We start from the raw sequence: 12,481 nt of genomic DNA, 5'->3' as shown, positions 1-12,481 counted from the left end.
TGTTCTTTGATTTTATAAGCTCTCTGTGACAAAAAGATGATACTCTCTTTCTTTCAGGTAACTTTTAAAGCACTTCCTCATGCTGTCACATGAAAGCTCAGTTTGCTATTGCTGGATGTTGTACCCACCACCAGAAGCTGTTTTGCTTTCAGAAGCTGCCACACAAAAGACAAAATAGCTGTTAAGCTGGAGCAGATCCCATTTACACCTATGTGGTAGATTCAGTGCTCACCCTGGGAGAAGCTGGAAGAATTCATTGCATGTCTCCTGGTTCTGAATGGGTTAAAATGTGTAAATTGTAACACATCAAAATACTACCTTAAAGTGCAGTAGCTTAAGAGAAAAATAGTAGTGTAAGGTGTGAGCCCCTATGGGTCATGGGTCTCAGGTGTTGAGAGGAAAAGTGTTAAAAAAAGGTTTAACTGCTGGTTGATAATGAGGCTGCCACGTGGAAGCTATTAAAGGCCAATTGTCAATATCCCTGCCAAAGAACAATCCTGAGGTTGGCTTGTGGCCTCTGGGCTTTTGTCTCAGAAGCAGCTGGTGTGTGTTAGGCTGATTTCTGAAGCCAGGTGGAACATCTCTTCCCAGGCAGTGGTGTGGGTGAAAAACCACAGGGGCTTCAGCTGGTGAGTCTGAGCAAACACTCAACATGCTTGTCAGAACACTCCTGGATAAACATTGTCCTTCTTAGTCAGGCATGTTTGGCACTGCAGGCAGGAACCCTCTGCCGTGCAAAGGGCTGGCATGAGAAGTCATCCTCTCCCTGGCTCCTCCCTGCGCTCCAGGAGCTTGTGGGGGAGTGGAGCTGTGCTAGGGTGGCCCTTGGGGCTTCACCCTTTGAGAGCAGCAGAGGGAAACCTCCCCTGGGTGTTTGCTTGGCCTGGTGCAGTGCTGTGGGCTGAGCAGCGGGCACGGCTGCGGCCGGAGTTTCCATGGCCTGGGAGCTGCTGTGAGGTGTGATTTGGAGAGCTCTGGGTGGTGGCACTGAGGTGTTTCCTGAGCTGGAGACATTTCTCAGCATCTGGCTGACAGGCAGGTTCAGTTAGGTGGTAGCAGGAATTCACAGGGTCTGACCTGCGTGTCACAGGCCAGGGTCTCATCGCCACCTCTGCCGAGAAGCACAGCCAGCTTGCTTAGCACAGCAAGGTTTCCAGGAGGGGAAACTGCACATTGCTAGATGGTGTTAGATCAAGGCCCTGCTCCTGCTCAAGAGCTCTGCCATTGCAGGTAGCTCAGAAAATCAAATATGCCCTGATGCTTGTGGCTGGGGAACACTTTGCTGAGCTAAGAGCCAGTAAAACCCCCACCAAATGGAGAAAACAAACCTGGCAGTTTTGCTTCACTGCTCGTGATTTTGCAGCACCACGTAGCTCAGTTAACGATAAAAACAGGGTCCCATCCCTTGATACACCTTATCCTTGCAAGTATGAAACACCTCCACAGTAGCTGGTCCTGCACAGTGAGGTTGGGATGGAGCAGAACTGCATCTTTTTAGCTCAGGCAGCAGCATCTTCTGCATAAAAATTCATGGGCCCAGGGTTTGATGTCTGCTGAAGGTGTTGCATGTGTGACATGATGCTGTGCTGTATGTAAGAAATGAAAAGGTCAAGTTATATCAAAATCTCTGCTTGCCTCTGGGGCACATGGATGAAGCTACCTCACCATCAACCACTGTCTCAGGGGGAGCTGTGAAAGGTGTCAGGTGCTCTGGGAACACTGTCTCCTTCACTGAGCTCCCAGAATAGGGCTTTCTTCTGGAAATCTTCATTTTTAATTTTGGCTAGGATTGCTAAGGGATAAATGCTGTAAAAGGTCTGCCTGGGAACTTGGTTTCATGATGGCCTGTTAGTATTTTTCAGAAAAAGTACTTCTGCTGGAGTCAAGAGGATGTTTAGGGAGAGTTTGTTTACTTGTTTGCAAGTTGGCTTTTCTGGCTCTGGTATTTCTTACTGATGTGTTCACCATCAATTGTCTTAAACTAAAAGAAGTGAACATCTAAGCTTGACTAGCATGTAAAAAAATAACTTAAGGGGGGAGAGGGGGAAATCAAACAAACATACCAAGGAAAATCCCATGTTGTTCTTATTGGTATTGCAAAATTAAGGGGAGATCTAAAAACACACAAATGTAAGGAAGATGTGAGGATGGCCCTAGAAGGAAATAGGATTTAGATATTTATTTATTTTTAGCTTCTTCACCAGTAGATTCCTACTCGGTACATCCTGCAGCAATGTCCTGGTTACCTTATTTGCTTTACCAAACTTGATGCTAACATTAGCTAGTCATGCATTTCTCAGGAAGTGGTAGTTAATTGGACAATATTTGCACAGAGCTTTGTAAATGCAGTTCCTAATTTTGCAAACCCTTTGTCCTTAATGCAGATTAATTGAATAATGTAATTACTGCATTTCTGGACTTTGACATACACAGTTACCCAGCTATGTGTGGTTTATACTAATTGTATGTGTAAACCAGAAATAGCCATATTCCTAAAAATAGTGTGCATGAACATTTGAAAAATGGGATCACAGCACTTCTTTACTAGAATTTCATTTTTAAATACTTTGCTCTTTTAGATTCTGTCAGTGAATATTATTTGTTTATAACTTCTCAGCAAGACCATGCTCAGCTCTGTCAGGGACTTGAGATGTTGTCTTTCATGCCAGCCTGTATCTTGGTGGGTTGAGCCACTTGCAATAGCTGTAATTTTGTCTGGGGCACCAATTCCTTTGTGTGCGCTGATGGGGTGGGCAGGTTCCGTGATATTGATCGGTGTTCAGTCTTAAACCATTTTTGCACAAACATGTTGTGCTATTTGGACTGAAAGGGGGTTTATTCTTCCTAGAAAGTTGTTTATACACAGAGAATATTGAGAGATCTGATTTCTCCTTTAGCTCAATTTGTCATAATTTCTACCCAGACCAAAAGGATTTATCCCTAATTTAATACATTCTTTTGAATGTTTTTGCTCCGAGACCTTGTATTAGGTTGCTCCAGCATCTCCTTTAGCAGTGAAGGACCTACTAATTTCCAGCCTAAATTTATTCATGGCCATTTTATACCCATTTGTTCTTGTGTCAACATTGTCCTTTAGTTTAAATTGCTCCTTTGCCTTCCTAGTGTTTATCCTCCTGATGTATTTATAGACAGCAATCATATCTGCTATCAGCCTCCGTTTTGCCAGACTAAACAAGCCAAGCTCTTCTAGGCTCTTCTCCAGTGATGGGCTCTTTATTGCCAGCACCTGGTCAGATCTGGGATGCTCAGCAGTGAATACAAGGGTCCTGGATTGTGCACAGCATCCTGCTGAGCCCTGGGTGCTTGGCACCAGGAATTAATATTGCCATATCTGCAGTGCTAATACTGCACACGATGCATTTGCCAACAGCAGTTGTGCCTTGCTCAGCAGCAGGGAGCTGGTGGGTTGTGGTTCCTGTTCTCCTTGTTTGTGTCCAATAATCCAGCTTCCAGAAGGGTTTTGTTAGAGGTCCCTTGCTGCATTATCTTGTATTTTCTACTATTAAATTGCTTCTTGTTTCTGTTATTAAATTCTCAGGTTGCCCTTCCTTCAAGCTGTTACTGCTTTCTGCACAAGGCACTGCTCTGCCCAGAAGAAGTCAAGATAGAGGAGAAGTTTGACATAGTAGATGAGGATTGGGTTAGGGATCAGTTGAGTAATCTGGACATCCATAAATCGATGGGTCCGGATGGAATGCATCCAAGGGTGCTGAGGGAGCTGGCGGAGGTCATTGCTAGGCCACTCTCTATCATCTTCAGTAAGTCATGGGCCACAGGAGAGGTGCCTGAGGACTGGAGAATAGCAAATGTCACACCAGTCTACAAGAAGGGCAAGAAGGAGGACCCGGGTAACTACAGACTGGTCAGCCTCACCTCCATCCCTGGAAAGGTGATGGAACAACTTGTTCTTGTCACTATCTCCAGGCACATCAAGGACATGGGGGTCATCAAGAGCAGTCAACATGGTTTTATCAAGGGTAAATCATTTTTTACTAACCTCATAACCTTCTATGAGGAAATTACTAGGTGGATAGATGATGGTAGAGCGGTAGATGTGGTTTATCTTGATTTCAGTAAAGCATTTGACACCGTCTCCCACAGCATCCTTGTAGATAAGTTGATCAAGTATGGGTTTGGTGATCAGGTAGTGAGATGGATCAGGAACTGGTTGAAAGGAAGGAGCCAGAGAGTTGTAGTCAATGGGGCAGAATCTGGTTGGAGGTGTGTGACTAGTGGAGTCCCTCAGGGGTCAGTACTGGGACCTTGATTTCAGTAAAGCATTTGACACCGTCTCCCACAGCATCCTTGTGGATAAGTTGATCAGGTATGGGTTTGGTGACCAGGAAGTGAGGTGGATTAGGAACTGGTTGAAAGGAAGGAGTCAGAGAGTTGTAGTCAATGGGGTAGAATCTGGTTGGAGGTGTGTTACTAGTGGAGTCCCACAAGGGTCGGTGCTGGGACCGGTGTTGTTCAACATCTTCATCAACGACCTGGATGAGGGTATAGAATGTACCCTCAGCAAGTTTGCTGATGACACTAAGCTGGGAGGAGTGGCTGACACACCAGAAGGCTGTGCTGCCATTCAGAGAGACTTAGATAGGTTGGAGAGTTGGGCGGGGAGAAACATGATGAAATTCAACAAGGGGAAGTGCAGAGTTTTACATTTGGGGAAGAACAACACCATGTCCCAGTACAGGTTGGGGGCTGAACTGCTGGAGAGTAGTGTAGGTGAAAGAGACCTGGGGGTCCTGGTAGACAGGAGGATGACCATGAGCCAGCAATGTGCCCTTGTGGCCAAGAAGGCCAATGGCATCCTGGGGTGTATTAGAAAGGGTGTGGTTAGTAGGTCAAGAGAGGTTCTCCTCCCCCTCTATTCTGCATTGGTGAGGCCACATCTGGAGTATTGTGTCCAGTTCTGGGCCCCTCAGTTCAAGAAGGACAGGGAACTGCTTGAAAGAGTCCAGCGCAGAGCTACGAAGATGATTAGGGGAGTGGAACATCTCCCTTATGAGGAAAGGCTGAGGGAGCTGGGTCTCTTTAGCTTGGAGAAAAGGAGACTGAGGGGTGACCTCATCAATGTTTACAAATATGTAAGGGGTGAGTGTCAGGGAGATGGAGTTAGGCTTTTCTCAGTGATGACCAGTGATAGGACAAGGGGTAATGGGTGTAAATTGGAGCATAGGAGGTTCAAGGTGAATATCCGAAAAAAAATTTTTACTGTGAGAGTGACAGAGCACTGGAACAGACTGCCCAGGGAGGTTGTGGAGTCTCCTTCACTGGAGACATTCAAAACCCACCTGGATGCGTTCCTGTGTGATGTGCTCTAGGTGACCCTGCTCTGGCAGGGGGGTTGGACTAGATGATCTTTCAAGGTCCCTTCCAACCCCTAAGATTCTATGATTCTATGATTCTCTGTTTTAGCCAAGCCCTTGATCAACTTCCCATTAAACAATGTAACCAGTTTCTTCAGCTAATTCCCATCTTCTGGAACTTAACAGCTGCATTTGTTTGTGGCATCGTAGCAGATGATTGACAGAAGAGCAGGCAGATTAGATCTGCCACAGTTCCTTTAATTATGCTTTCCTTCATCATTTTTTCCTTCAAAAGCCCTTCTTCATTTTTTAGGTCAGACTAAAAGCTCTGCACTTATCAAGCTGAGATTGTTTTCCTTGGTTTTAGTAGAAGCAGCATATTTACTTTACCCTAGTGTGAAGGTTTGATTTACTAAAAATACTGGTCAGTGGATCCCCAGGGACTTGACTGGGGCTGAGTTTTTAGTTTAGACACCCTTGAGGTAGAGGCTCATCACCATCAGAGCACACAAACAGTAACTGGTTCATGTCTCTGAGCTAGGGCCATTTTGTGTCACCTCTCTGCTGTAGTTTCTGTCCTATGCAGTTTAAAATGTCATTTTTATAAAGAAAGAGAATAATGAAATTATTCTGTATGATCAAAATGACATCAAGAAAATGTCTCTTGTGCTGGAGGGGTATTGGGTGGCCTCTTTTTTTTTTTTTTTTTTTTTTTTTTTAAATAGTTTTAACAATAATAATAATATTAGGACAACAAACTAAGATGCCCCTGGAGATGTTGTGACAAATTGGAAGGACATGTTGAAATTAAAATTGATTGAATAGTTCAATAAAATCAGCTTAATGCACAAAAGCAAAAAGGTTAGCTACAGGGGAAAAAAAAAAAAAAAAAAGACAGTAATTTGTTATCTGCTGGGGCAAATCTTATTGAAGATTGAATTAGTTATAAACTAAAACGAGGTACTTAAAAGCACTATCCTTGTATGCCCACACTGGGGCCTTTTAGATGGAACTGAATGTGGATGGTAACCGAGAGCCTAAAGCTTGGACAGATCTCAGACTTCTTTCATTTACATGTTTTTGTGGTTTATATGACCAGCCAAGGCTGTTCTCCATGTCAGTTTCCACTTTGGCTCTAAATGCAATGGTTTGGTCTTCAGCTGATGGAAACGTGCAGCTGTGGTGCTGGCTCTGAAGTTCCCACCAGCAGCTCACATCTTGTCTGTTCCTGATGGCAACTGCCATCTGAAACGTGTCCATTCCCATAACCATCCTACCTGATCGTTCCATCCATCTGAGGTCTGCTGAAACTCCTCACATTTCCTGACTAGGCTTGGGCTCCCTGTGCCTTCTCACATGTGCAGCCCTCCTTTGCTTCCCTTCCCCTCTTCCCATCCTTATGCACCAGCTCTTTGTGCATCACTAAATTCTGGGCATTTTCATTTTTTACTTTGTGTTATCTGATTGATCTAATCTTTCTTGTAAATGTCTTTAATTTAGTGTTCTGAATTTGTGTGGGTTTTTTTATTAATACTGTGCTATGATGGTCTGAAAGACACTTTGTTAAATAAAAAAACTCTATTATAAATCTGAGATTAATAAGACAGGGTCTGTGATTAGACACACATGCAGGCATATGTCATCAGGGTATGTATAATTTAATAGGCACCAAAATTGTGAAGTTAACAAAGCTCTAAAATGAGAGTTTCTTGTCCCTTACCCCCTCTCTTACCAGAGGATTCATTTTTCCAAGGGAAGCTTTACTTAAGAAGGGAATAAAGGAAGCTAGAAAGGAGCTGGAGGCGGTGGGAGGTTTGCAGGCTGGCTCTGCTATGAATAAGTGCAGTGCAGGCTGAGTGTGACCTTACCACAGGTCTGAAGTTTCATCTCAGACACCAGACTGAAGTTTTCATGACAGTGTCCTGAGTTCCTGCACTGCTGTGGGATGGGGGCAGAGCTGCCTTGGCCATGCCCTGGTGGCAGGCACAGTGTCACCATGGTCCTGGCTCACTGGGGTGGGCATGGAGCTGCCAGGCCAGTCTGCAAACACAGGGAAAGTGAAAACCACCACGTGAGGGAAGAAACACTCTCACCAATGGAGGCTGGTTTGTCACCCTCTCAGCTGACAGGAAAGAAAGGAACTTTTTTTTTTTTTCCCTGCGGTCACTGCCGAAGCACTGAAGCTTTTGCAGTGATGTGTGACAGCTACACCGTAACCACTACAGCTACACCATAATCACTACAGCTACACCATAACCACTACAGCTACACAAATGCTGTGAGTTCCAGGGCTCCATCTCTCTGCAGTGAGGAACAGCAGAGGTGGCTTTGCCATGTAAATGCACTATTGAAATGGAGTCTCTCATGTGGGGCTTCCACTTGCTTCACTAATTTATTTTCTGATCTGATTGCCACTGTCTTTTAAATATCTTCTTGCCCTTTTATGTTTTAAACCTAATTTGGCTCACAACTGTTTGGCCTGCTTGGGAATACTTCTGCCAGTCTCCCAAATGGTCTGTAATGGAGAAGAAGGAAGGAAAAGCTAAATATGAAATAGAAATTACTTTCACTAATAAGGACATTTCAGCCTTACAATTGCCCAGTGCTTTGCAAATGGAGTAATAAATGGCAACTTTTTGCATGAGGAAAAATGAGGACTAACAATAGTTTCTCCCTTATGTTTTATTATACAAGGTAGAAAGAGATAATGAAAGTGCATTTCCATAATGTATTGCAGTTGCAAGATGCTGATGGATCCCTGTGTGTGATATCCTGTTGCTTAGAAGTCCTGGAATCAAGATAAAGCTGAAATTCAGATTCAGTTATTCTAGCAAATCAGAACTAACGAACTAAGCCAGTTACACAGCACTTCAAGAGTATTTATATAGGATTAGAGAGACCTAACTGACCTAACTCTTGCCCTTTGAAATTTCAAAAGACGTTTGTAATTTTACTCATGCTTGTAACATCGACACCCAAGCAGAGCAGCCCTGAAGTACCAAAGCTGTGTTCCTAGAGCAGAAGAAATCCAGCATGCAGCAGCTCTCTCCTCACCATGAGGTCCCTCCACTTGGCTTTACACAAAGCTTTTCCTACATAACGTTGTGCCTCCATTTGGTTTTCACACCCCTTGGACTCTCTGGGGCACTATCAGAGCTGCTTAGTCCTTGTGTCCCAGCTTGTACCTGTAATTAAACCTTAAGGAATAGGTTGTAATGTTGAGCCTTGTCCTGAGTCCCACTGATTCTGGCTGCATCCCTTCCTGGTTCTTGGCATGTCTCTTTGCCCATATTTCAAAAGAGGAGTTTTGTTTTGATATCTGCCTGGAACATGCTCTGGGTACCCTATGCACAACACATGTAGACATCAATAGTAAATTCTGCAGATACATATGAAGGTTTATTGTCGAGGCGAGTTTTAAAGGAGGCTTTTCTCAGTGTGAGCAGATACTCCTGAGTAGAGACATCCCAGGGAGATGGACAAACAGAAACCCTCTCCTATTTTGTTCAGATTTATTTTCCAGTTGCACTGATGTATGGCATGCTGTAGGAGAACTTTAATGTGGGGGAGGTTTATGGTTTGCTGTGAAAAGATTGTTCTTTGGGAGCCACACTGTTTGGGGTGCTCAGTGATTTAAATCACTTCCCTCATACCAATATTTATTGCTTTAAAGATTTATTTTTTCCTGAACTAGACTTATTTGCAAGTTCTCCTTATTTACCAAGATTGTGTGAAGGAATGAAACATGGAGAGTATTTTAAGTATCAAAATGCTTTGTGGGTATCAAATTTTGTGAGCAGAGTGAGCTGGAGGGTTGCCAGGCAATGTTCCTGTCAATTTGGGGGTATAATGTTCTTAGTGATGTTTTGGGTGAAAACATGTTAGCAAAATTTTTACTGATTTTCAGAAGACAGAAATCAATGTTGCCAAAAATCCTTGAAAATTAAGAAAAATGCCTATTCCAACCAAGAATTTTTGCCCATAGTATTTTTACTTTCCTATAAAACAGGTGATACAGACCAACCTTTGCAAAAATCCCTTCAAAAACAGGCTAGAAAAATATATCTGGTTTGGGGGGATTTTTTTACTAACATCTTGAATCAGCTTAACTTGTTTGTCTGCTTGAAGATTGCACTTGCATACAGAAAATAAACCAGGGCGTTTTACAGGATGCATTTTGTGAGCAGAGTGAGCTGGAGGGTTGCCAGGCAATGTTCCTGTCAATTTGGGGGTATAATGTTCTTAGTGATGTTTTGGGTGAAAACATGTTAGCAAAATTTTTACTGATTTTCAGAAGACAGAAATCAATGTTGCCAAAAATCCTTGAAAATTAAGAAAAATGCCTATTCCAACCAAGAATTTTTGCCCATAGTATTTTTACTTTCCTATAAAACAGGTGATACAGACCAACCTTTGCAAAAATCCCTTCAAAAACAGGCTAGAAAAATATATCTGGTTTGGGGGGATTTTTTTACTAACATCTTGAATCAGCTTAACTTGTTTGTCTGCTTGAAGATTGCACTTGCATACAGAAAATAAACCAGGGCGTTTTACAGGATGCATTTATGTTTCTCATCTTTTCCTTTCTTTTTTTTTTTTTTGCTTTCCAGAAAGTTCAGCAGTATATAGTCATTGTTCAAGCCACAGATATGGAAGGAAATCTTAACTATGGTCTCTCAAACACGGCAACCGCGATCATTACGGTGACTGATGTGAATGACAACCCCCCCGAATTCACTACCAGCACTGTAAGTATCAATACATCAGCACAATGATGCATGGACACACAACGTGGTTGTAATTCATGGATGTTTATATCCCTCGTTTCTCTTTGCTGGTTTGGCAGATAGGAGGAACTTGATAGATAACCATGGAACAAAGACTTTCAGGGGAAAAAAAGGAGGGGAAAAGGAAGGGGAGAATGATTCATGAACTAGTGAAAGTGTTTGCCCACCAGTTTCACTAAAGGAGTTGAAACAACGTGGCAAACAGCCGAGGTCTGATTGCACCAAAGAGGATACAGTTGTTTCATAGCAATTGGCTGTAGACATAACAGAGTTGGCACTACTTATGAGAGAAATCCTGAGCAGAAAGAGAGATTTTGGGTTTAGTAGCTCAGATACAATTTCAAGGAAGCAATAAATACTCTAAATGGTAACAGGTATCTGGTAAAATTTGTATTTCACTGATCGCTCTACCAGATGTGTCTGTGTGTACCAGCAGGGAACCTGTCGCCTTCTTCAGAATATCTGGTTTGAATCAGTTAAAGATCTTTCTTATATTAGTGCAGCATTTCTTTATCCTGTTGTCATTCTGTGCTCCAAGTCACTATCACTGGGGGGAAAGGGGAAAAATAATAGAGTCTGCAAATGACAAGTTATTAGAGCTGATTAAGGTAAAAATGAAAAGGGAAGGTGAAATGCTGTGGTCTTCCCAGCCTTCATAAGCTGGAGATGCAGAGCATCTGAAATGTGCACTCCTTTGAGGAATGCTTTTATTATTTATATTATTCTGAATTTTCATTCTATCTTAAAGAGTCTGCAAATATTTCTTGATGTAGGACCAAAGTTTCCCCTTAGTTATACCCTTAGAAACTGCAAATATGTAGCAGAACTCAGGGAAGTCTTGCAGAGCCCTGTTTATGCCACCGTGGACCCAGATGGGCTCCATGGCAGCTGCAGACACTGGGTCCTTCCCTCCCAGCACCACTGGGACTTGGACTCTTGGGTGTGATGTGCTCGGCTCTCGAGCTGTGCCAGCATTTTCTGATGAAGTGGCTTCGACCTAGATTCTCAGAAGAAGGAAGGAACTAAATTCCTCCTGAATCAGAGAAAAATGGGCACCAACTTGTTTTCAGACCTGGTCGTCAGTCTGTGTCACAGCTCCAGCAAGTGTAGGGTGGGTTTAACAGCAGTGCGTGTGCTTAGTGTCTGTCATAGTGAATACACTGAGCTTTGTATGGTAAAGTTGTCATTAAAATCTCCTTTAATATGATATGCACAGTGGTGAAGAACCGTAGAAATCTGATGCAAGTCACGGACGTGTGGTCTGTTTTCTTGCCAGCATGGGATTGTTCTCTGGAAGACGTTATAGTGGCTGGTTTTGCAGAGTTTTGTATCTCTTGGGCTATGGGACTTTTCAGCACAGCAATACACGTGCCCCAGCGTGCTAATGTTTGGGGGGTGACCTTATTCTGACAGGTAAATGCTCCTTTAACCTGCCTTTGAGTGAAAAAGGAATGACATCTAGTGGCCACATCATTTAAGCACAAGCTGTTCCAGGTGACCCGGGTTGCCTGGTCCGAAGTTTGCTTTCTGGTGAATTCAGAGTATTTAATGTCTCTTCGTATGTTAGACCTAACAGGAGTAAAAGTCATCAAGAGAATTACACATAGGATTGTGTTATTTAATTAAAAGTACTGCTCTTCTTCTAAGCAGAGTTGTTGTGTACCATTATTTCTCTAATTTCAATCACTGAAGAAAGGGTTTTGCAAGGGCTAAAGGGCTTTACCCAGTAGCACATGGGACTTTACAAATATTTGAAAACCAAGGGTGTTTTACAATAATATTTTCTGATTCTATGGAAGCAAATATCTTTGATATCCTGGTTATCGCCAGGATGAATTTCATGGGAGTGTGAAAATATAGTATGTTTTTTATTTCTCTGACTGACAGAGAGAACAGCATCAGGCTGATCAGTCACTTTAAACCTGAGCTGAATCTCCTTGCTGTCCTCAAATAGTCTGATCTGCATTTTAACACCTCTGAAAACCAGCAAAAATCTCTTTCCAGGCAATCTACAGCTCCTCAGAGAGTAAGAAAGCCCATAGTCTGTCTTAAGACTGGGGACTGTGTGGAGAGATACAGTATCTTTTTATTTTTAAATACTTCTGTATTGAGATACTCTTGTAAAAACAACATAGGCTGAATAACTGAAATTGTGGTTTATTCTTGGAAAGCTGCCAGGCAAAAGGAACTCCAGCAACTGAATTCAGCATAGACACATAGAAAGGTCCCCCCTATAGCGCTCCTAAATTACCTGTCATTCAGCCAGGGTGGTTTTAGACTTAATCGCTTCTGGATAAGAATGTAGCTCAGGAGGACACTGCACCATGCTGGTGTCACAGCTCGTGTACTCAGCAGCAGGAA

The 12,481-nt window shown here is 42.9% G+C and overlaps 1 protein-coding gene across 1 annotated transcript in view; it reads left to right on the top strand.

Moving 5' to 3' along the window:
* Positions 1–12,481, top strand: part of CDH4 (cadherin 4, type 1, R-cadherin (retinal)) — a 429,513-nt gene that overhangs the window by 381,013 nt on the left and 36,019 nt on the right. Inside the window, exon 8 of the mRNA XM_009998741.1 lies at positions 9,944–10,081. Coding sequence (XP_009997043.1) covers positions 9,944–10,081 — 138 coding nt within the window. The remainder of the gene's footprint in view (positions 1–9,943; positions 10,082–12,481) is intronic.

The sequence above is a fragment of the Chaetura pelagica genome, unplaced genomic scaffold (assembly GCF_000747805.2).
Source record: "Chaetura pelagica isolate M959 unplaced genomic scaffold, ChaPel_1.0 scaffold275, whole genome shotgun sequence".
In the NCBI taxonomy this organism is placed as follows: Eukaryota; Metazoa; Chordata; class Aves; order Apodiformes; family Apodidae; genus Chaetura; species Chaetura pelagica.
This window is presented reverse-complemented; position numbering and strand designations above follow the sequence as displayed.